The sequence below is a fragment of the Notolabrus celidotus genome, chromosome 19 (genome assembly GCF_009762535.1).
Source record: "Notolabrus celidotus isolate fNotCel1 chromosome 19, fNotCel1.pri, whole genome shotgun sequence".
Classification (NCBI taxonomy): Eukaryota; Metazoa; Chordata; class Actinopteri; order Labriformes; family Labridae; genus Notolabrus; species Notolabrus celidotus.
The window spans coordinates 25,392,443-25,419,372 of record NC_048290.1 but is presented as its reverse complement, the minus strand read 5'-3'; the positions used below and the strand labels follow the sequence as shown (position 1 = coordinate 25,419,372).

Genomic DNA, 26,930 nt, shown 5'->3' with positions numbered 1-26,930 from the left:
TGTAAACAGGGATTTAAAAAAGTGGGAACTGAGAGGGCAGTTATGCAACATCATGGATGCCAAGTGGCATAACACTTTAAATATGAAGAAGAAGATGCAAGAGGCAAGATGCAGATGTCAGACACGAATGAGTAATGATTTCGTGGGCAGAATATCACTCAAAGTTGATATTGGATGCATGATTGAGGTAGAGACAGCAAAGAAGACCAGCACCAGAAGGGGCCCTTAACTTGTGAAGAAAATAATTCTCCTCCATTTTAAAGCTCCTGTTGTAAGAAACGTTTTGGTTTGAGTTCATTTTGGCAAATCAGTCTTTACTGATTATATTCTTTAAGTGTATAAGTAGCATTTCTTCACAAAATATCTAATTTTGCTTTCTTATAACACTCAAACATATCATCATCAACCTTTCCCAATGGTACATGCATAAACAGGCTTTATCAGCATCATGCAGTTAATCACTTGGTCTGACAATTATCCCAACAGCGGTTTAAACATTAAAATAACAGTAAAGAAATGATCATTCTCCTTTTTAACAGTCTTGGTTGCTTTTTTAGGCTAAAAAGCCCTAAATATTAATTACAGTCTGTTTCACAACAAGCTAAAAAAAAAACGCTTATAGGAGCTTTAAGGTTCTTTACATTTAAAAAACAAAGTTTATAATCTGGTTTAAAGTGTATAATACCAGAAAATTCAACTTTCTCTTCATCCAAAACCACTTCTTGACTGACTAAGATTAAGATTTAATAACCATTTATAAAGTAGTGTTCCATGATAGTGAGTTTCCTGTAAGGGCCTTATGAAAATAAATAAAGACATGAAAAATTAAATCTATGCCTGTCAGGTCTTTAAAGAGAGGAAGAGCAGAACTAAAGGAAGAAAACATGCAGGAAGGAAGGATTTAAAAGAGCTACAGTGCGTGCAAAGCACACAGGGAGTGTGTAACATTAAGTACTGTTTTGGTAACCAGGGGGCTCGGGGTTTCCCCAACTTTACTCAAGGGGCACATCCATGAATAAATGAATATTTTATGTAAATTAAAAGAGGGAAGTCTCACAGATGGCTGATTTGAATCTGCGTTTAGGTGGATGAGTGAGGACAGAGGTTGATCAAGAGACAGAGGCTGAATAAGTAACCTCCACATGTGCATACAGTGTGTGAGTGTGTGTTTGTGTGTGTGTGTTTGTGTGTGTGTGGAGCATGTCTCTGTGTATCTGAGGCCCAGTCACCAGCTGTGAAACTCAATTGCGTTCGTCATCGACACACACAGCTGTCTGTTTGGCAGAGGTTCCCCTCCTTCTGAGCGCTAGAGCAATTTCTCCCGAGCTGTGACAGATGATGGGATTCATTAATCAGTGTCATTCTGTGTGCAAACGTGTTTAAACTGTGCTTTCAAAGCCAAGCACTTCGGCCAAATACACTCTCAACTAATAAGACTATTTACCATTGGGTGACAAGCACATCAACCCACGCAAAAAACACTATAATGGTTGTATTTTTATCTCATTTTACTCTGGCTTTTAAGTCCATCATGAAGGAAGGAAATTGAAATACAAACCATTGAAGCAATTCATCCTTTTCAGAATTTATTTATTCATAGAGGTTTTTACTGTCAAAGGGGCTGAGAGACTGTGGTATGAAGTGTAACCTGAGGCTTATTATTCATATGCAATTGGGTTTCTTAATAGCTAAAGGTCACTGGAATTACAAGCTCTTTCCAAAAAAGTTAAATATTTTAGCAGTAACACTGTAGACTTATCTGAATTCACTAAAATGCAGCATTAAAGCTCCTGTGAGGAGATTTCATGTGGTTATGAAACAGACTGAAACTGATAAGCGTGTCTCTCATTGAACTAAAAAAAAAAAGCAAACAAGATCATATTTGAAAAGATTATTTATTTCGCTCTAGTCATTTTGAATGTCAGAAACTGCTGCAGGGTGGTAGGTGTCAGGAATAGTGATTAAATTAAAGCTGCCAAAAATGCCTTTTCTTTCCATTACCCACGGCAAATATTCGTGGTAAGAGATTATATAGACTGGAGGGCCGGTTTGTGTTAGTGGTAAAGTTGTGCACCCAATGTACAGAGGCTATACTCCTTCAGCTGGAAAGGGATCGCAGGTTGGAATCGTATCCGGGCCCCTTTCCTGCATGTCACTCTCACACTCTCTCTCTCCCGGCTTCCTACTCGATCCACTGCCCTGTCCTCTTCAAATAAAGGTATAAAAGCCCCAAAATATATCACAGAAAAAAATAGGAAATTTAATTGGCTGTTCATAAAAGGTAAAATTCTCACATCGATTTGTATATCTATCCAGCCATCTATCAATTTATTTGACCATTGATCTATCCATCTTTCCAGCCGTCCATCTTTCTATCTACGATTACATGTATCCAGCTATCCATCTGTCTATCAATCCATCTATACCATAATTTAATCCATCCAACCCTCTGTCCATCCATCAACCCTTTCATCTGTCTAACTATCAATTAACCTATCAACCTATCAAATCCACCCATCCATCCATCTACATTGCATCTTTTCATCCATCCATGCTCACATGTATACAACTTTCAATCATCCATCTATATATCATCTATCCATCCATGTTTCAATCAATAAACCTATCTGCATTCATCCATCTATCAATCTATCTATCTATCATCCATCTTTCTATATGTCTGTTAGGGGGAAAGTATACCGTGTGAGTCTGTTGCACCTGCTTTGGAGGAAGGCCTTTCTTGGGCCATATAAACACTAGTTTATGGCCTAAAGACTGAGTGCATCTGTCCTCAAACATCCATCCAGTGTCATAATAACTCTATATACTGTACTGTACACTCATAAAGTTCTCTGCTTTTTCCATCATGTGTTTGTGAGTGTGTTTACCTCTCTGGGGATGTGTCCATGGTACCAGCCATGGCTCCTGATGTCAGCAGCGCTCAGTTTCAGCTCCTCCTCCAGCTCCTTACGAAGCTTCTCAGGGGGAGACTCCAGCAGGTACTTCTCCTTGGAGAACTGTGAGAGGAAATCACAAGAGGAAAGCAAAAGTCAGTGAGAGAACCAGGGACTTGTACGCTGAAATGCACCACAGATCTGATGCAAAATCTTTGTTTATTTTGTAAAACCCCTCAGAGATTTGGGTCTGATTTTCGCATGGGATTTGGGTGTATGAAAATATTCATAACCACACAATTGACCTAAGTTAAATGAAAAAGGAGATCAGAATCATGTGGGAGTATAATAATGTGATTTCAGGTTTTGTAGCCACAGCAGAAGGCCTTTTTTCCAAATACACACACAGAGATGTACGAAAACACACACCTGCGTTACAGAAGGCAACACTGCAGGGAAGCAACACTATGTTCTGCCTTCCACGCATGCACCCACACACACACTCAGGCACCCAAACACACTCAGGCACCCTACACACACACACACACACACACACACACACACACACACACACACACACACACACACACACACACACACACAAGAAACAATCCAATTGACCCTGACCTGATTGCAAAGAGGCAGAAATCATCTCGAGTAATCTCTTATTGTTCTCATGTTCTGCAGAGGCCGAGCTTTGGCTTGTGAGTGTGGTCACTCAGGAAGGCTGACTGCTAAATACACATTCGCATACACACACACTCTCTCTGCACACACATAAATGGATCATGTTGCAGATTTGAAAGCTTTGTGTTTCTGTTTAGGGAAAAGCTGGGACATAGAACATGAAAACAAAGCTGTTTGCGTCAAGGGACACTTATAAAGAAAATGTAGTTCTTTAAAAGGAAATATTGACGCCAGGGTCGGATAAATCCACAATCAAGCATCTTCAAGTTTGTCTCTCCTTCCTCATAATGTGCATGGTTCAAGAAGAACGTAACATTTTCTGAAGGTATCTTTTGTTCAATTATCTGCACCACTCAGGAGCTTTGTGTGTAAGAAACAAAGACCCTTGCTCTGGGACCTTGAACGCACCATAACAACCACTGATTGTGGAAAGATTGAGATCAGAGAAATGAGCTTGGAAGAGGACATAAACTAATAAACACATGCACACACAACCTCTCGCACAACACGAGAAATACACACAGGAATAAACATAAAAAAAGGAAATCATCTCGACTCCGTCAATATGAGGAGAAATGAGACTGGAGACCAAAATAAACAGTAAACAAGCCTGTCGCTAAGGCTAGCTTGTCGCTTCTCCTAATATTTTCCTTCAATCTCCTCCCTTTCTCTCTCTCTCACTCCTTTTCTTCTTTCCTTTTCCCTCTTGCCCACATTTCTTCCTCACGATCAGACAGTTGCAGTAACTTGTTAAACTTGAGCAAAAGACGCAGAGAGCGGCTGTGAGTGTGAGCCAAGGATGGGAAACGGTGACGATCTTCTCTGTGTGTAGGGTGTTATTCCACCTTTCCAAACAAGTGTGTGTGTGTGTGTGTGTGTGTGTGTGTGTGTGTGTGTGTGTGTGTGTGTGTGTGTGTGTGTGTGTGTGTGTGTGTGTGTGTGTCTGTGTCTGTGTGTGTGTGTGAGATACGAGGAGACTACAAGAGCCAAACAATCGATCTTATCGTCTCCAGGTCGCTGCAGGATGAAATTATTAACTTCCTCCTCTCCTCTGCTCCTCCTCTCCAATCCTCTGGGGGAAAAGATGGAGGAATATCGCCAAGGAGGCTCACTCTCCCAGATTAGATTTGAGGTGTTTGTGTATGTGTGTGTGTGTGTGTGTTAAGAGGCCAATAAAAGAGCAGAGGGGTCAAGTGTGCAGTTATTGCTTTTCCTCGTCTCTGTGGAAACCCAGGAGAGGCCTGCCACTGAACTGATGCTCTGCGATGAACTTTGTGTGCATACGTGTGTATCTGTGGTTGTGCGTGTGTGTGTGTGTGTGGACATATATATGAGGGGTTATGGGGCAAATTGAAATGTCAGTGGGGCTCTATTTATGACACGGTTCATGGAATAGGCTGACATCAGATGGGATGCGTTGAGAGTGGAAGGGAAAAAATGAACAGACAATAATGGAGCGCTGCAGAAAGAGGGATTGGATTCTGACATATGAGGAGGAATATGACGTCTGCGTCAGACACACACTCTGGAAGCCCTCAATCTAAATCCAGCATGTGGTTATAATGCAGAGAAACTACTCTTTGGGGCCGTTTGCACATATTGTCGGCCTGTTTGAAATTGTGACTCAGAGACTGTGTGTTGTAATGGCAGATACATTCTGTCACATAAATACACAAATAAAGTAAGGGACAGACAGAGTTGTACTCTAGGGGGCAAAACAAAAAGTCTATCCATAAGAAATGTGTTGCTGGTGAGGGCAAAAACACAGAGGGAACGGTACAATGGGAAGCATGCTGAAAAAGTAAGGTTACATCAATGATATAATAACAGGGACTACGTGAGTGCCACTCTTATACCCCCACTAGGCTGAGTCCTTGGTAGCCATAGCATCATATCATTACATTTCATGCCTCTTTCTATTTGATCCATTTACTAAATTAACAATAAAATCCAGACCTCTGCAGACAGATTTGACATTTTTTATGTAGAAACTGGAAATCAAGATTAGTATTGGTATGGGCTTTTCAAGCAAGAACACTATTGGATAGTCAAAGCTAGCTATCTGCTGATTATTCAATAGTTCCTTGACACTCCTGCAGAATAAGGAAAGAGTGCCATTTAATTACTGTGCAAAGATGTTGTAGATATACTAGTGAGATATGACATACATACTGATATTATATAGATTTTATACTTTTACTTATAAAGGTTTTGTTTATGTTTTTGTAGAATTTCTTCCCAGAACTCCTTTGCACTAATCTCACATAGCAGCACCCGCTTTACCAATAACTGGCACTTAAGCTTTGTTATGTTATTTGAAATGTTACAGAAGTGTCTTTGTTTTTTTAAAGTTATATTTCTGGGGCATTGTCGCCTTCATTGATAGGACAGCTGAAGAGAGACAAACATGGGGAGCAGAGAGTGGGGGATGACATTCAGCAAATGGTCATGGCTGGGAGTTGAACCAGCGACCTCTGCTATGAGGACTTTAGACTCAGTATATGGGGCGTGTTTAAACCACTAGGACACCGGCTTCTATGCGGTTGTACCACATTACAACCATGGGGATAGTAAAATATAACAAAATAATACATTTTAAAGAGGAGATAATAGTCACATGAACTATTTGTTTTCTAATTATTAAACAATATATATATTTGAATGTAATGGCTCATCCTTAATTAGCAGTAATGTGAAAATAACTGCAAGCACTAGAAGTAATCAGTTATGCTCACACTACCACTCTATTTTTTAATTCTACTACTTTAAATATATTCAACTTCAACCACCTTATTGTGCTCATATTTTTTCAGAAATTACTCAACTACTACTTCTACTGCAAGCATGGACACAAAGTGGTATCAACACACAGCAATTACTAAACTGTATGTTATATTGATATCATCATTACCAAAATGTAGGAATTATACTTATTTGAACATTTTTTACTAAAAGTATTGCTAATACAACAGTTGGTGCATATTTTATGATATTATTAAATAAGTATGTATAGCACATCCACTTCCAAAGTTTCTATCAATGTTTTACAGCAGTCAGGTTCTTTGAATACCTCTCTACCTCTGCAAGCATAAATATTTCAAAAGCAACCGCAACCTCTACTTTTCATTTCCATCAAAAGTAGAAGCAGAGAATATGCTTTAATACAAACAGGGACATTAGCGGACTCCCTCATTTATCCATGTTGTCTTTCTCCTTAGGGTTAAGTAGCAGCACACAAGCACATGATCAGAATCCCCATCAACGATGTGCAGACCGACAATACAAACATGAGAGCTCTCATCAACACAGCGGCCATTCAGAGCAGCAGATTGTCATATCAAAACACAAGAGCCCAGCAGAACGACGGACCACGAGGAAGACAGGTAGCAGAAACAGTCAACCCACACACATCCAGACAACACATCAGACATTCAGGAAGGCAGACGGACAGACATAGACAGGCAAGGAACTCATTACTGGAGACTGAGGGGCAGACATGCAGGAAGACAGGTAGCCCATTAGTAGATGAGAGAGTTTGGACAATTTAGCAGCTGATGCAGGACTTTGCTTCCCCAGAGGGAGGGAGAGTGATTGGTGTGTGCTTTTGCAGGATGTAAGCATGTGTGCTATCATCCATGTAGGCGTGTTCTCATATGTGTGCTCTACATGGGGAGCACTATTAATGGATGGAGCTGTACTATAGTTTTGGGGGTTATAGCTAGTACACCATGGTGCCAAAGATAAGAGTGCATTAGATACAAAGATAGGCTTCGTTGTGCGATGATCACAGCACTTTATAGTTGAACAGATAGAGGAAGGAGGAGGGTACAGGATAGTCTGGTTCAGGGTGTAGGGGGTGTGTGCATGTGTGACTATGAGATATATATAACAGCACGGTGTGATTCATCATCTAATTTACACCAGCATGCACTTTCGCTTTGATTTCTCAAAGCCAATTAGACTGCTGCATCCAGTGACATCATCACAACCCACCCTGAGTGAAAAGTGACCCCGCTATCGCTCACCATCAGTGGGGGAAAAAAAGCGACAGCCGAAAAGGGAAATAAATGAAAGGGATGATAATTGGGGGAGATTTTAAATGTATGCACATATTTATACATAAATTATGCACACACACACCCTTTTTTTGAACATTGTGTGTGTGCGGTTTTGTTATGTTGTCTTTTACACTGAATTTGTTATGTATATTTAGACTTCTTTTTCAGTTTGCATACTTGAATTTGTGTGCAAGTGTGCAGTTTTAATTGGGAAAACACGATTAAACTGGGAGCAACCACTTTCCCGTCCTCATCATCGAATGTGTTTGATGTTAAGTCAGAAATATTCAGCCACAGGTATTTACAATGCACGACACAGCGGGGTGCTGCGTTAACTTGGGCACAAATCAGCATGTTGTTGTTTGTGGATGGACTAGTTTGTTTGCTAATTCTTGTGGAAGGAGCACAAAAGTCAAGTACCTTGAGCGGTTTGAAAAAAAGAGATGCAACTTAAAAAATAAAAAAAACAACTCAGAGGAGAGCAACGGCATGAATGAGAAATGAAACGGAAGATAATTGCTGACAAGTTGAAAAAACCTGCGGGGAAGAAAATTAAGTCTGTGGCATTTACCGGCACGGATGGAAAGTTGGGGGGAGAAAAAGAAGAAAAGAGAGGAATGCGTTCTAAAGAGACTGCAGCACTTAGATCTCAGCTCATGTCAGGATGCATCTCCTTTCTTTTTCAGCTCATGGGCTAGCCTCTAACCCTGTTGTCATAGAAACGCCCTGAGTGGTGGTAGCGGCAGAGTGGGGGAGTCCCACCTCTTGGTCATGTGTGCACACACAAACACATGCACACAAACACACACATAAGGGTCAGAGGTCATTCCTTGACAAACCGTCCTATCCCTTGATCTCGTTTCTCTTTCACCTCTTCTCTCTCCGCCTCCCCTCAACCCCATGTCCCCTCTCTTTTGGGGATAGACGCTAGGATTACTGCATGAAGACCCTCGTAGCTGTCTATCTTCCATTACACACACTCCTGCACACACACACAGGCAAATCATAAGGGTTGATGTGTATGTATGTGTCCGATATCACTGCTCTCCAGACTGTTATAATCCCCCCGTGCCCTCCAGCCTGTTTCCACTGTTACACTCACACTGCTTCACACGGGTATAATGCTTTACCACACATGTAAAATGATATGAGCATTAGAGGGAGTGTTAGTAACATTAGACCTTATTGTTTAGACTTAAAGAGGAGAATAGCACTGAATCAAAGTCAATGAAACTGCTTTAGAGATGCAATACAGAAATAAGTGGTGGGTCAAGGTCTTGTATTTTCTATGTTGCACAACAAATGATGCTTCAAGCATAGAGTAAAAGTTACAGAGAAAGAGAGTTGATACTGTGGATTGGTATGTGCATTTAAATGATATTGCTTTTAGTTACAATGGCTTAATAAAGATACTAAGTTAAAGACATGTTATAGTATGATAAAGTATAATTCTCCAGTTTGCTAAAAAGTTGCAGGAGTGGGTAGGAGTAGTGAGACCCCGGTTAGACCTCATTTTAAAAGCATGCTAGCTCATCTTCATGTGCTGTAAGAAGTTGATCATTACATGAAAAGAAAATGTAAGACCGCACAACTAAAATAAAAATGCTGCAAAACGTGATTATCAGCTTGCTGTTTATGTTTACTCTCCCACCTCTGTCTCACTTTTATTTTGAAAATCACACTCAAGGAGTTCCTCAGTATGAATAAATTCGTCCTTTCTGAATTTCACAGAGTTGTCCCTCGGATTCTTAAATGAGAGCGTTGCCCTTCAAAAGACTTTAACAAATTCTGTTCAGTCAAGCTGGACAAGCTTCTGATAACAAGAAGGACACAGCTCAATGCCACTCTAATAAAAACAGACAAAAATGTCCTTTAGCACAGTCGAGTCCTCTAGACAACTTTTTTCTCTCTTTTAAGAGAACAACTTCAAAAACAACTTAGTCAAATCCACATACATCCAGGTATGGTACATGGGTACATGATAGAGTATTAACAGCATCAATGCTAACAGGTTAGTTTTTCAGGGCTTGTGGAAGTGCAGGTTTCCCAGCCAGTCATGATGTGATGTTGTAGTTTACAGTGGTTACACAAGTCTCTATCATATAGTCTTACAGATGCAATCACGTGTTCTGGCAGAAAAACATCTTTTTTACAAGATAAGGTACTGAAGAGTCAAACTTGGAGCTTCAAACTCTGAAATGACCTATCCAAAAATCCTTCATTAGGTAGGGCTGTTGGATTTCAGAGCGAAACCCACTGTTTCTCATAATATCATGTGTAATTCAAGATACAAAATCCTCTTCTGCTTAAAAAAATGAACTGGCTTTGACTGTAAAAGTATTTTTACACATACACAGCACTCCCAAAATGTCTTGACATTTTGCAGGTGGGCTGCATGTGTGGGTGCAAATGTTGACTTTATCCACCCAAGTAAAATGTCCTTGTGAAGTTGGAATGAGACAATGTGTGAGCTGGATGATGACATCATTCATTTTCAGCAGAGTTCTCTGTTTTATTCTTCTATTGCTCAAATCAATTGCTAGTGGTACATTGTTTTACTGTAGTGTTTTCATTGTGGAAATGCTAATAGACACGCTGTAGTGGTGTTCATCAAGAAACAGCCACCATTGCAGACCTGAGTGTCCTGAATTGGCAGGAGCTGGCATGTGAAAGTGGCTTAAGTGTGAATGGTGTAATCACACACCCTGAGATACTTTGCAGGATTTAATTCCCTTTGTTTTGTGTAGAAGTAAGCGCAAGCCCTGTCCCAAATGGGATATAAGAGGCATTATAAAAAGAAAAAGTGTAATGTCTCATAATATCAGACTGTATCAAAGAACTATCTTTGGACATAGAGAGTGACGACTGGTGGAGCGACAGAAAGAAACTATGAGACTCATAACAGTGACCTTCTACTGTCATTATTAATGAGTGTATCTACCAACACATACACTAAGAAACACACAGAGGGCATTCACCCCTTGAGGCAGCTGGATGTGATATATATATTTATTACTGCAGAAATATATCCACACACAGAGCTGTGCTGTGAGCTGTCAGTCAGTGTGGAGTCAGAGAAGAGACCTCCTGGATTGAGTGACAGCTGGTGGACAGGATATGACATACAGATACACTCCCACAGAGACTGTAGGAAGCTCAGTGCCGCTCTGCCCAGCATGGGTTCTCTCTTCTTATCTAAACTGCACTCTTTTCTGCTGTGCATTTTTGCCTTTTCAGTTAGCTTTGTCTTTCATTTTTTACTTTCATTGAGTTATCAGTTCTTTCCTTTGAACTTCAGTCTGAGTACTGAATCAATTTCAAGAGCAGAAATGAAAAGATGGAAAAGGCTGCAATGAATACATTTCTAAAAACCGTACAGTACAAAGATGTGTCATGTCTCTCCTTTCTAATGGAAGATAAAACGTAACTGAATGCACCTGAAATGCCAGTTAATATTGGTTTTTTTTGCACTGTAGCACTGGACATGCAACAGCTGAGGCTATTTCTCAGCATGTTCTGGGGTTGTTACCCTCTTAAGGACCCAGTTCCACATTTATCAAAACTCAAAAAATCAATAACGCTTCAGCTTATCATACTGCTATCAGGTCTCGGGGGACCCATGTTGTGATGTTATATCTAGAGTCGATCCATATCACAGATTCATGAACATGCATCAATAGTCTCACACAGTTTTTGAATAAGGTTTAATTCCCTGCTAAAAGGAATTAAACTGCACATAGATGAATTCTGGGGGTCAGTTGCTTGCGAGGATGGTCAAACATGAGAAGAGGTCTAAAGTTTGGCTAAATGCAATACCTTTGACTGTCTTCAGGTTGAAAATATGTACACAACTGCTGCTGCCTGAAAGTCATCCTCCTCTTCTCAAAGCAGCCGTGGTATATCACCCAAACTTTGCAGAAAGTCGCAAAAATCCAAAGTAGTAATCCAATGTTAAAATCTGTAGGACAGAGCTAGTAAGCTAACTAAACAAGGTGACATGGGGTTAAATTAGGATGTGTTCAAGGTCGGGCCGGAAAAATGGGGCAAAGGTAAATAAAACCACATCATCATGTGTTTAAATGTCACATCAAGAAGCGAGGAACTTAAACAATACAGTTGTTTGAATTACAATCTGTTGAACTTCCTAACATGAACTCTGATGAGCTGAAGATACATCATCAAAACTGATTTCAAGATTTTTCAAGGCAAATAAAAAAAAATTAAAAAAGGAAGCATATTTGTCCCCTTCCATGTTGATAAGAGTATTTAACATTTAAAAAGTATCCCTTCAACGTACATTTAGAAGAGATAAAAAATGTACGATTAGTTTGCCATTCATCACAAGTTAATTATGGACAATCATGCGATTAATTGCGATTACAGAAATTAATCGTTTGACAGCCCCAATATATAAATCAACATAAGATCTTATATTCTTTAAGAAGTGTAGTTGAACATTTTGTTTTGTGTGTAATTATTCATAAAACATGTCTGACCATGCTTTATTTAATGAACGCAGTTTCAAAGTCATGACCCCCTGCAGTCTTTCTAGCTATCATGAATTATATGAGTTATATTTTCTCTCTTCCTTTCGTTGTCTGACTGTCAGTTAATATTTCAACGTTCCTTCTTTTGTGAATCACTTCCTTTTCTGTTTTCTGTCTCAGCCTCAAAGACTAGCTGCAGCGTCCTCTTCTTTATTCCTCTCTCTGTTTGATCAACTTGGTGAGCAGCATCTATCAGCACTTTGATGACTAAGCCATTACAGCGAGTGAAACACAAACATCCATACGCCGATGATGAAATGACTTATAAGGCTGAATGCATGTCTGTTTTGTATATTATCAGTGTATCCACAGTGTTTGTCACTGCTGTGAATTGAATCATATCTTTTCTGCCTCATTTATCTCAGTTTTTGACGAAAGCTAGACTGTTTGCATTTGACAGCGCTGTCGGCGTTGATGAGGGGGAAACTGAAAAAAAGTAACCTCGACATCACAGAAATGCAAAACACAAACAGAGAAAATTTAAGACTTTTTCCCCACTAACAAGAACAAGCAGAGAAACCCCAACACATACACATACACACATACACACACACACACACACACACACACACACACACACACACACACACACACACACACACACACACAAACACAGGAACAGAGAAGATTTTAATGATGTTTGACTGTGAAGTTCGCCTTCTAACTGCATGTCTCTCCCTCGCCTCCTGACCCACGGTTTCTTCGCTAAGTAAGCCTATAGGCAAAACACCAAACACACACACACACACACACACACACACACACACACACACACACACACACACACACACACACACACACACACACACACACACACACACACACACAGAACTGAGGGGAGAAAAACATCTATTTCCCTATAGCGTCTGAACAGACACAATCCCTGACTGCACGCCCACTAATAACACACAAATCAAACAAAACCCAGAAAACTAGCATGACTTCAAACACTACAGAATCACACTAACACTCACATGATGAACAGTGTCAGACACAGGTGTTCACACATGTAAAAATAGGCATGACGTAGCCACACTTTGCTTAATGCACTGATGAAGTGTTGAGTGTTTAAAGTAACTGACTACAGTGCTGATGTCACCCACACTCTGATACAGTGACTGATTAAAGGTTACATGTTCCTGTGGATGAACTTAGATATATTTAATGAACATAATTCAATTTATATTAGTTTAATCTGCTGATAACACAGCTACGTAGCCACATGTGTTGTTCCACTGCCATTATATAATGCAAACACATGCATTGGTCTTCGTATAGACTTGCCAAATTACTTGATGGCAGAATGTTAATGACTAAGTCTAAACATAGTGTGACAGCTTAAAGGCCTTGAAAACTCTATCATGTGCTTATTATGAGGGATTAAATTCTACATGAGCAATCCGTTTCCCCATAATGTTGTCCAAAAAGGGATTTCTGGATTTTATCAGTGCTTTCAGTTGTGATGTGTTGTAAAAGTGAGATCACATTATTCTGGACATCAGTCATAAGAAGCAGAGGGATGTTGGTGTATCCTTGAAGTATCTTGAGTTAGTTTGAATAGACTATCAATAAATGGCTCCTTCAATGTTAAGTCCAACATACTTTTAAATGAGATATTTTAATCTCAGTACAAATTTGCACCTACTGTGAAAATGTGTATTTGATGACTTTAAAAAAAGTGCTCTCAGACTGCACTTTTTCTGGCTCGCTGGTATGAAAAATTGAGTGTATGGAAAAGGGGAAAAAGCAATTAGGGCATTCAAAAGTGTATGGAAACAAATTGTGGAAACACTGTTTTAGATTCTGCTTCATACTTTTGTTTGATATGAATGTTCCAAAGCAAGTAATTTCCAATTCAGATGTCCTAGAGATTCGAATTTCAACTAACAGACTAGTCTAGAAGTAAATGGGAAAATAAATACTCAGAAAAATGTCCTAAGTGAGCTCAATTTATTTAACAGAGCCAAACATGGGATCACAGAGTTTGTGGGTAAAGTGCGGCTAAAGTTAGCAGAGCTAGCACCACCAGGCTTCTGTGCTTGCAGGATAATGTTCACGTGTCTGTGCTTGTTACGCATTGCTCTGGTCCAGTGGTCATAAGCCAGTTTAACCTGACACAGCCCACACACAACTTAATCTCCATTTTCTAGATCAAAATACGGAGAACCTACATAGTGCCACAAAGCGCCGTCTTTCTATTGTGCTACTTTAGATGCAGGTAGTAGAGTGTCACAGCAATATGGCAGTTGCCTTTAACCAAAGCTACAGACCTGGCTGGTGATGGGTGGCTGCATTATAGCTAACGACACAACATATGACCAGTATTTCAGGCCTGAAACAGAAAAACATTAATAATTTGCTTAACCGACTCATATTTTTGGTGCTGACTAGCAAGGGTGATGACGTTTAATCCCTCAGTTTACTAAATGTGCACACACATGCCTAGTGTTTCATTTTCAAGACAGAAGAGGCAGCTCTCTGTCATTATAGGTCAACTATTGACAAACTAAGGCAAGCAGACCTTTTTTCAGTTTTGAGAACATAGAGTCACACTTAATAGTGTAGTTTATGTCAAATTCTCCAAAGTTGGACAAAAATGTTTTAATTAGACGTGGAAATGACTGCACATCAGATATTGTTCGGGGTCACGGGGTCTGGAGCCAATCCCAGCTGACTTTGGGCGGAAGGCAGGGTACATCCTGGACAGGTCGCCAACCGATCACAGGGAAAGCATGGAGAGACAGACAACCATTCACAAACACACTCACACCTACAGGCAATTTAGATTGACCAATAAACCTGATGAGTATGTTTTTGGACTGTGGGAGGAAGCCAGAGTACCCGAAGAGAACCCATGCATGCACGCAGAAATGTGTTGATGATGAAATTGATAATCTCATACAGTGCCAAAAGCAAATCAGAAACATAAAAGATTAGGAACAAGACAACTTTCTTTTTCTTATTTGATTTAAATCTGGACATCTCTGCATGTAGCAGAGATGCCATGAAAGTATGGTTACACAGTGCTTGTCTGCAGATCTGTTTTGTGTCAGCTCCTATAATAGTAAGGCTCTGCAGCTGCAGTAAGGAACAGATGGAAAGATGTCATTGTTACGGATCTTTTAAAAAAAATAACTCACAACACTGCCATACATAAAATGACACACACTGACTGCACACCACTCCCTTCCTGTCGACTCAGCAATGCCACACCTATAGATGCAGTTGCCATGGAAACTCCATACTCTGCATGCCCCAGCTGGTGTTTCCCTGAGGAAAATGTATGTGTGAGTGTGTGTGTGATAGAGAGAGGTTAATGTGCCCCATGTGTGTCTTGCTCTGTCATGTGCAGTGGTGTGAACTGAGGAGGAAAACATGGCTGGTTTGGAGCAGTTATCATGGTATCACTTTGTGTGTATGAGTGTGTGTGTGTGATGTTTTTTTGGGGCTCTATATTTCAGCTGGTTGGTCCATAACACTGGATTAATCAGAACGGAGCATTTATTTTAAGACATCAAATTACAGACAGACAAAACAATGAATGCACAAAAATGCGATTTTATTGCCAAGAGCTGACTGCCAAAACTGGAACTCACTGCACATTAATTAAACTCTGATAGTCAAACCAGCACAATAGCAGAAAACAGAGTCATGGAGCAGCACCAGAGTAAACAATTAGCTCATCAGCCGGCTCAATCTAACAGCCGTTTCTGTTGTTTTCTTACAATGACTCATGCTTTAAATTTACACACATTACAGAGTGTGGTGACCTGAGCTTCTGCCAACATGGCTGAGAGGATGTCGGACAAAAACAACATTTAGTAGTCATATTTCCAGATCTTAGTTTTGTTCAATGTAGCACCTCTTACACATAGATGAATTATGGATCTAGTGACGGTTCCATGTGTGATCTATTATTTAATCTCTGTCAGAAATGCTGGTAGGTAAATCTTGCTGATGCAACATGTTGTGCTGTGTACCGTGATTTCTGTGGTGAATAACAGGAGGCAGAGTGTCTGACATGAGAAACTTACAAATGATCACCAGGATATTACAGAATGAAAGGTTTCCAAGACAGACATGGTAAGAATCAGCCTGACTAAGCAAACGACGGCTGATGTGATGCAGGAGTGTGCCTCAGGGGGCTGTGACATCACCTGTGTGGTTTCAGGTTCAAGAGAGCACACACTTTAACACACACAATGAGGTAAGGTTCCAGTTTAAACCAAGCGGTAATGTTCAGTGTTGGAAAAAGAAGCCAAAAACTACAGTTCAGTGAGTGTCCGCCAAGGCTGACTACAAAAGCAAGGAAACCCCATTGGAGTCCAAATTAACATACATACCAGGATTAAACATGTTTAAGACCAGGTGTGAAAAACAGTCTCCACATGATGTCTTTAAAACAGGATATTTATTCACTTCTGTCATATTTTGGTCAATATATGATATATTTTATTTGTCACGTAACAGCATGTTGAAGCAGCCAAACACTGAATCAGAGAGCATCATTCAACCCCTGAAACAGCCCCTTGCTAAGTGCCCACCAGCAGTGGGAACAGTAAAGACATTAAATGAAGAGTACACAGTGTTTCTGGTGCAGTATCTGCATCCAGCAGGGGTATTTTTATTGTGTTTCTGTCAGGCTTCTCACACTGTAAGCAGATTTTCTCTGACATTTCACTTGTAATGTGGCCAAACGTATATACCTACACACTCCATTATAAACCAGCCATCCTGTGCAGTCGACATTAATAATGCACACTTAGCAATGATACAGAATAAATCCCTGACACTGTGTTATATATTATAGATCATACAGGAAGCTGTGTGTATGTGGATGACTGCCCTGAAAGATGTTTATTGGCCCTGACTGGAAAAGCTGTACTGACCCGGTCCATCTCTCTGGACCGGTTTAAGCTCAGAGCAATCAAACAAGAACTGGAGCTTCACTGTTGAGTTGCTTCCTTTCCGCCTGCTTTCCCCCTGCCTCTCATTCTTCACTTCTTCCTCTCTGCTGTGCAATTTATAGACAGCTCCCATGTACACACACTTCTGACTCATCATATAGCTTACTGTTACTTCACTGCTTCACTTTCAAATGCTTTCTGGCTCCACACAGTCTTTGGGAAACCCTGATTTTCCCCTTTAACTTAAGGAGGGAGGTTAGTTGTCTCATTCCCCTTTCCATCCAGCATCCAGATCGATCCGTCCATCTCGCATCCCACTTTTCCCCTCTCAATACGGACACTTTTATCCTGCCAACCTACTCCATTACCTTTTGTCTTACTCCTATTCTTCTCCTTTTTATCTCCCCACTAAATTTCCCTTTATTCCCTTACTTCTACATCAGCCATCTCAGTCACTCTCTCTGTCTCTCTCTACTCTCAGTTCATCTCTCTCTCCCTGCTCTCACCTGCTATCCTCTCAACCACACATCATATCATTCCCCTCTCTGCGCTCACTCCCTCTCTGATCCACTCCGCCTGTCTGCAGAGAGTATGGGTGTGTGGTTGTTTGTGTGCATGTGTTAGTGTGTGTTGATATAAAACAACAGTGAGAGCATTACTGAGTTCCATCAGCGAGAGAGCGAGAGGAGAGAGAGAGAGGTGCATTAGGAGGCAGAGGGAAGAGCAGGAAATAAGATATGGAGCTTGTAATCGAGCATGTAAGGAATTTAATCTGCCTTTGTTTTTGTGATCATGATTAATTTCATCTGCATTCCAGATTTTGTGATTTTAACAACACAATCACAACAACTATTAACCCTTTAAGACATACATAGACAAAAGCTAGTATGAAGGCAAGTGTCAGGATCAATATTCCAATGTTTTAGTCTGTTTTTCTACATTAGCTCCAGGTCACCGTTTCCAATTTTTGAGTCCTAATTGAAGCACGAAGCAACACGCCGCTTTCACCCCGATGTTTATACGTTTCTATTTTCATTCCTGTTGCCCTAGTATATGGAGGGGGAGCAGTTAATTTATGAAGATCACACAAGGAATAGCTGTAAACCTCATTTCACCACAGAAACCTAAATAAAGTGGCTGCTGCTGGAGGGAGATTTCCAGGGCACTGGGAGTGTTCAGTGCGAGAATATTTATTGATCGGAGAGCTTGTTAACTTGTTTAACAAAGCAGAAACAGAGATGCATTAATAATATCAAGATCCATGATTGAAGTGTTGTGACATGACTTGTGTAAATACTGCAGGCTGTTTTTCTGTTTATAAAGTGCAAACGTCGAAGATAGGAAACACTCCTCCATCTCACACTGGTCTCCTGAGCACAGCTGATAGCAGTGTGGTTTGGTATATGATGTAATAGAAGCGTATCTTTCATGGATGCAGTGTAGACAGAGAGTGTATGTTGGTGCACCGAGAGTTTACCTGCTACCTTCAGATCAAATGGTGCCAATATGTTGGGAAAAACACTTGTACTGTGTGATACATGTAGAGCTGTGCTAATATGCACCCAAGCATTTTCATTTTTTGCACTTAATATCATTATATAGTATTATAAAAATGAAACAACAGCGGTCGACCAACATCTTTTTTTCAAGGGTTGATGCTGATAATTAGAAAGCAGCTCGGCCACTTATATATAATCATGTTATTGTTGTTTTTGCATTTGTGAAAATACAACGATTCAATAATAATTATCTCATCCATTACAATATGCACATTACAATATGATATACACGGCTATCTTAGCGATTAGCATGCTTTAGATAGATTTTTAATCAATGCATGAAATAGAAAAATACATTTTGTTATGCTGTAGATTTCAGAACATGCCAAAGTATAAAACTGCGTTATTCTTTTAACAGTTTTAGGTTTGATATGCTGTGATTGAGGATGGGAGAAGCGTATTAGCATTAGGGGGATTTTAACATTGCTCAACAGCAGCCACACGGTCGAGGCTGCCTGCAGTGTCTGCAGACATTATTTGTTTATTTTTTTTAATCAGCCTCGTGAGTGCAGGTATCAGCTGATGTGGATTATTTCAAAATATTGTTAATCGGCCCAAGTATTCGATAATCAGTGAACTCTACCAAACAATCAGATGCAGCACATTTTCTCATCCCGTGCAGGCCTAACAAAAACATGTGTAATTTAAAAAAAAACTTCAACAGAACCCCACAACATTCTCACCTACTAATGTTAAAGAAAGCATCAATAAAACAACAAATATTTTCACATCAGTTTGTCACAAAACCACTTATATAAAACACTATCTTCACTTAATTGTGTGATATAACAATATTTTTACTAACTTGTTTCAATAAACCCTATATATCTTACTGTTATGTTGAAAAACACATTTTTCACTCTGTTTTGTTGAAAATTAAAAATATATATTTTTAAAGTAATGTCAAGATGCCATATTTTTGCCTTTGATTCTAGGACAGAATATACTTCTCAGCCATTATTTAATTTCTTGTCTCTTTTATTCTGTGTCAAACCTCAAATCCCACAAAGTTGAGGTTAAAGCCTCGTTTTTTTTTTTACCCTTCTTTGATTTTTGCAGCAATTCCCCCTATGGCAAGTAATACCCTCCATTTCTCTTTAATTGAAACAGAAACCATTAGTGTCTATGACAACCAGGACCAGCTGGGACTGGTGAATTGCGCTCAGGGCAGTTTACTCACTCGTCTGGAAACACAAATCTAACCTTTTATTTTGGCAGCTCAGAGGAGAGAGGAGACCGGATCATGAATGTCAGAAAACTGGAAAAGGATTATTATAAACCAGACCTCATCATTTTCCACACACAATAACAAACACCTTTGGTCACCCAGCTTGGTCTTAACACAACCACCCACTCGAACACACAATTAGCCCTGAGGCCTGTGCCACTCGCTGTCATCCTCCTCTATCCTGGACTGAACCATTAATGGCTAATTTGCTGCCTTTCTGGGGTAAAAGGTCGTCACACTGATGGATGAAAGGTCTCAGGACTCATCTGTACCAACCATCTCTTAACCCACCCACACACACACACAAAAGAAACACACATTTGTCATATGATTGTCCAGGTGCAGACATGCGTGCATGAATTTAAACACATACTGCATCCAATCATGTGCACAAAAACACACACATACACACACATACATACAGACAAACCTTACTTGCCATTTAACCGCCAGCCAGTGCCATTACCATCCATACTAGAACCATCTATCTTTACAGTGACAGGTGTGATAGGAAAACCACAAACCCACAATGCATTTCACCAATGCAGTTAAACAGGAGAGGGACAGAAGAGAGAGGGAGGAAGCAGCAGCTGAAGGACAGACAGTGGAGAGGCCACATGAGAGGAGGGGGGTTGGTGGAGTGGAAGAAGAGGACCTTGGGTTGGTTGTAGAAAGCTGTATTTGTCATTGACTTGTGATTTAAATAGTGATAAAATAACAAAAAGTCCTCTTTGTGAGTGTAGACCTGTAACAGATATTGAGCAGATAGTTTTTGTTTTTTACAATATGAAAATGCAGATTATGTTTATTATCCATCCAATAAAAAACCTGGCTTCATGTATCCCTTTAGTGCTATTTATTTGTAGCGTTTTCACTTTCAAAACCTTGGACATCTATTCAATTCAAACTTATTAAAGTCTATATATAATATGCTTCAATTACTGCTCCTGTTAATTAGTTTTAATAAAGGATCTAAGCTACAGCCTTGTTACTATGGATACACACACATATGGTGACACAGCATCTAATTAATTAATCAATGACTGACAGCAGAGGATTAATCAGATTTACTTTTTGAAACACAGCCAAGATATGGTACATGGACTTTTCCCTATGTTTCTTTTTTTGTAACCATTAACATACACAAACTCATGTGTGTTAGTGTTGAAAGGCTAAACTTTCATCCTTTGAAAGGCTGCAATGGGATCAAAACATTAGTAGAATACTTGGATATGAAATACGGTGTCCCAGATTTTTGTATCCATCTGTTCCCTTGACTGTATTAAAAGATAAACGACACGTCCTCCTCCCAAAGTGCAAAAGTTAAGCCAAAATACCCCCTACGATGGGAGCTGACATAATGCGCATTTGGAGCCAGAGTCTGGCTAATATAGGGAATGGCTGTCTGAGCTGCAATGTTGATGTCCTGCCCCTTATACCAACAACAACACACATTCAACTCAGTGATAAAACTGGACACTAGTTCACTAGACACTAAAGGGAGTTTAGTGACTCCTATGTTATTGTTTGTTAGAAATAAATGTGTTTAGTCAACTTAATGATTTAATGTTGTCACCTTGTTAGTTGGCAGCGGCAAGCAGTTCAATTGATTAAGATTTCTATCATTGTAGGCCTGAAATGTAGATCAAATGTTGTGTCTAAGCTGAAGTGAAACCCCAAAGCCCCGGGGTTTAGCTCTGGTTGATGGCGACTGCCACAATGCTATTCTGCTCTACTACCCAAATGTAAACAAGCATACGTGACAGATGGTATGTTGTTGCACTGTGCAGTTTAACAATATTTTGACCTAGAAAATGGGGTTAAATTAAGTTGTTTGTAACCGCCCAAGCAGAGCAATGCAAAACCAGCACAGGCATGTGGACATTAACCTGCAAGGACAGAATGCTGGTAGTGCTAGCTCTGCTAATGTTGGACGGAATTTTAATTTCTGTTCTAAACTGCTAGAAATGTAGTCCCTTGAAGCATCCCAAGTGTTTGTTACATTTCCTGTACACTGCAAATCCTGTGCACACAGCACTACAGGAGCAACAGCTGTATAATGAATAATCATGATGGGAACTAGTATGATAACAAAAACCATGTTTGACAATTTCTTGGACATGTATTTTGTTTTTTAAGGTTGACCCATCTCCCATATGTTAACATGGAGGAGACGGGCCTTTTGACCTTTACTGCAACCAGTCATTAGGGAAGCTCCAAGTGTTTTTGCCTCACCTTAGGATAGTTGTCATGCCGTCCATCTTTGTATACAGTCTATAGTGTTTTAAATCCATCAATGTCCTTTTTGCATACCTGATTTTGTATAAGTACAAGTAAATTCTGTAATGCATTTCACCATAAATAAACACATGGATACAAACAGTGCCATGACTAAGAATCCATGATGCTAACACTCACTTTGGATAAAAGGTCAGAGTATTGAAACGTATCATAAACAACTTTATCTAGAACTCGGTCACTGTGACATCCTACTCCCGGCTGAGTCAGTACACATCGCACATAAATTTTGCAGAGTCACAGGATAAACAATGACCTATTGACTGGCCTTGGAACTTGACGCACAAACAAACCACGTGCACAGGAAGAGGTGATGATGATGCAGCTGAGGATGCAGCAGAACAGGCAGAAATAGAAATAGAGGGATGAAAAATGTATATACAGACTCAAAGGAAAAGAGGAGGAGAGAAAATATGTGGTAGGATAAAGAGAGGAAAAGTTACAGAGGAGGAATGATGGTAGAAATAAAGAAGGGAATGGAGGATGAGAGGAAAAAAACGAGTCGTAACCGTTTATAGCGGGATGCAAATGAGGAACAGTTTGATCCCAAAGGTAGACCGCGGGTGCATATCAATCAGTTTTATATCCCCATTACAAGGACCTCCACACACACACAAACACACACAACCTTCCCTACATCGTCAGAATGAAGCACGCCCTACAGCTGTGATGCCATTGGCCAACGATGATGTCATCTCTTCCTGGAGGTTGAGCGGAGAGCTGAGGCAGACAGTGGGAGAGCGCGGCTGAGGTATCACTTCCATTCATACACAGGCAGCAACTGAGTGTGTGTGTGTGTGTGTGTGTGTGTGTGTGTGTGTGTGTGTGTGTGTGTGTGTGTGTGTGTGTGTGTGTGTGTGTGTGTGTGTGTGTGTGTGTGTGTGTGTGTGTGACCACTCCCAACAGAGGCATACAGGCAGAGCCATTAGGGCCTTGTCCATCACTCAGAGACAGACAGTACCTGCTGGGATGCTCCCTAATGGACCCTCTCTGTCACACACATTTACACACACACATTTTCACACACTCACACAAACACACACATACATCTATATGAATTCCACTTAAATGCACACTATCAAATATGCAAGTAATCAAGCGTGCACACACTCTTCCTGCATACACACATCTGATGGGGGTTGGGAGGGTTGATATGGGTGTTGTCTCCTTGTTGTTACCAGGCTGTTGTCATGGTGACGCAGATTGAGCTTTTACTGCTAGCTGGGACATTGGAATAAACTAAACGCACACAGACTCCTTCTCTCTCCCTCTCTCACACACACCTCTTTTTATCTATGCACGCACACCTTGCGAGAGCAGCCTTGCCCTTGCTACTGCTTTCAAGCAACACGAGACACGAGGAACAGAAAAGGACTCGGCTCTCTCTGTGTGGAAGTGTGTGTGTGTGTGTGTGTGTGTGTGTGTGAAGGTGTGAGCGTAAACACTCCCTCGAGAGACACCGGAGTCGTTCCTCAAAGAGATGCTCATGGGAAATTAGCCTCTGATAGCCTGTTACAAAGTGCTGTGCATTCACTCTCCCTCTTCTTCTCTCTCTCTCTCTCTCTCTCTTCCTTTTCCTTCCTACATGCTCTACCCTCCCCTCCCCCTTTCACCACCCACACCTCCCACTGCTCACCCCTGACACCCCCTTTTTTTAGAGTATGATGTCACTCGCAGGTTGGTAATTGCCTGGATAGCTTTTGGGATTTCATCCAAGGCTCCACGTGTGAAAACAAGATGCAAACCAGCTCTGAGTCTCCTTTAAGTACACTGTGTTTCCGAGTTTCAATGAAAAATTGAACTTGCTCACTCGAGAAGGATACAAATCCGGATACTGAACATCATTTCTCCACCCATGATAATACAATTTAAGATGTCCTCGTACAGAAAATGATTGCCTCACTGGAAGATGTTCTCTGCCTTGTCCATAACTCGTCTATATCTGGACTCTTCTAACATACAGAAACATATTAACAGACATCTGCTGCAGAGTCTTTATATCTGGCTCTCTGCTTTATCTAATCCCTATAAAAATCCAGTGATTATGTGTACGCATGAGCTATACATGTTCCAGCACAAGATCTCACTGTCCACACTGCATACATTTCATCTTATTAGCAGGGATGTAATCTCATTTGAATTGAATTAGATCCAACAAAGCCATCAAATTTCAGTCCGTTAAACCTATTTAATCTCTTATCAGTATCTGTATCTGATTCTTATTAACGCCTCCTATCTGCTTCATTAATACTCAAAAATGCCACCAGCACCTTTGGAAAAACGGTGCTCTATCTGTCTTCTCCATCTCTTTAAGAGGACACTTGCTGCACTGTCAGCCAGTCAACCGAAAGGAAACTAGACTATAAGACATCTGTAAATTGTTTCAGCTGTTAAATGTTGATAAATGTAAATTCATTCAACAGTGTCTGATAGCTTACCGACTAAAGAAGTCACTGACCTGAAAGAAAAAGGGATTGTTTTACTAAACTGCAAGAAAAAACATTACAGCCTGAATCTAAAGCATCTTGAGTGTATGTGTGGGCATGCATGTGAGTGAATAAGTATGTATGCATGAGTCAAAGAGGGCGCGTGTGCAAGTGTGCGTTCATTGCCATTCTCAGCTGCTCTCTGCAAATCACCTAGAGACACTCTAACAGCCCCGGGTTTTTTCTTTTAAAATGATGCATTAAAAAACTCCACAGAGGTCCAGGGCCTTCTGTAAGTCAAACACACTCTTCCCAGTGGGAGTTATTAGAAATTAGAACAGAGAGGAACACCAGCGTAGAAAGCCGGAAAACAAGTAACCTTATAGAATATATGTTCTCCCCATGAAACGGACTCTCAGCTGAATATTTAGCTTATATAAATAAATAGATTGTTTTACCATAAGACTGCGGAGTACCGCAGGGTGATATTCTGAAACACTTAACACAATATCAAGAAGAATTGTCATGATTTTGATGCTGAAATTGATGTTTAAAGCACTTCTAAGCACTCAAAATTGAAACAAAAATGTCAAACGCTATTGGTGTTTGCATCAGTTTGAGCAATAGGAATTGGTAATGCTTTTATTTGAAGAACATTCATGCGAATTGGTTGAGAAGACGCCACATTCCAAGTTTACATCCATCATTTTAAAACAAGAAGGCCTGACTTTTTGCATCAAACAATGGGTGTTAAAACCATGAGAGCCCACCTCCCCATGCCGGAATGGTCTTTTGTTTCACTTGGGAGGTTTGAGCCTTAAAGGCTGCAGCGCTTGTGTGATCCAATAACCTCCACGTCCTCCGGGGTCAGGTTAGGTCAAAGATGAAGAGGGCAAACAATTGGCAGCCGCCTGCACCAAATCCCCTCAGTATGCCACACTCCCTCTCAGCTGTGACGCTCCCAGCATATGTGAGCGCGGTGTGTGTACGTGTGGATCCACAGGCGTGTGATTTCTTCAGTGGGAGGCGAATGGAGAGACTTCAGAGGAATGATGCGCACACACTTTCTCTTCATCCCTCCCTGTCAGTTCTGAAGGTTTGGTTGTAAAACTAGCAGATTCTTGACTTCATTCATCTCGAAACTCAAAAGAGTTTGAGAATTAGAGTTTGTGAATGAACGTGGTACAAAGAGGAGGCAGAGTGAGAACAGAGGGAACAAGATAAGAAAAAAACAGCAGAAGAGGAGAGGATTTTTTCCTGGTCTGTTCACCATATTTATACATCAGCTGTCATACTCAGTGAAGGTAAACTCAAATGCTGTTATGTCATAGTGTTGTTAGTATATATCTGATAACTCAGAATTCTGTGAGTTGCTTAAGTGAAGAGATTCCTCTCTCTCTCTTTCATCAGACTAACATGTGAATGATGATAAGTTCATTTTGAGCTATGTGATAGGTAATCAAGTATGTTGATATCAAAATTATGGTCTGTTAACGTTTTCCGATTATATTGTATCATGTTTTCAAAAAGTTGATGTTAGCACTCAGCCACTTCCAAGCTAGCAGTATCAGAAGTGGCTAAAGTTAGCTGTTGTCCAGTGTTGGCTAATAGATAAATCATAGCCATGATGATAGGCCTAAAGTCATTGGTAACTGTTGTGTTAGCTAGGGACAGGCTGAATGCTAACTGTAGCTGTTGTCTAATGCTAGATAATGGGTAGGCAAATGTATTAACAAAGTTAGGCTTATCCCATTATACAGCATTACACTTCCATAAGTTAGCATTAATTTAGCCACTTTTTAGCTGCCAGCAATGTTAGCTAGCGATTTTTTAAATTCTAACATTAGCCTTTGGCTGTTTTTGAAACCGCCTGCTATACTAGCAGTACATACTGATTTGGCAAAAAAATCAGAATGTAGTATGTGAACAAGAGCAAAATCTGCAGTATGCCAAAACTACATGGATGTCGTACTGAATAGGGACAATTTCTCAGTATGCAGTGGACCAGTCTCCCTCGTGTACTGTTTCCCACATTGCACAGCGTAATGCTTCTTCTTTTTTCTCGGTACACACAGCTGGCACTCAATTTTTAGGTGATGTGAAAATATTTAAATTCCGTATACCACTTCTTAGATTTTTTAAATCATAGGTTCATGCTAAAGAAGCTGTTTCGATATCAGCTTGGCCGTTGTTTACTTCAGCTTTCCGAAACCGGAAATCCAGCAACACCTGGATATTTCAAATAGTTTTTTTTAAATTTCCTAAATTCCTATAAACTGTATACGACTAAAAACCTGAAACACAGCAGTATGTCTCAACAGAATTA

General features: G+C 40.3%; 1 protein-coding gene across 5 annotated transcripts in view; it reads right to left on the bottom strand.

Moving 5' to 3' along the window:
• The window catches only part of sh2d3ca (SH2 domain containing 3Ca), a 69,708-nt gene that overhangs the window by 14,639 nt on the left and 28,139 nt on the right, over nucleotides 1-26,930 (bottom strand). For all 5 annotated transcript variants that reach the window (XM_034709715.1, XM_034709717.1, XM_034709716.1 and 2 more), the window contains one exon: nucleotides 2,889-3,017. In XM_034709715.1, the coding sequence (XP_034565606.1) occupies nucleotides 2,889-3,017 (129 nt within the window). The remainder of the gene's footprint in view (nucleotides 1-2,888; nucleotides 3,018-26,930) is intronic.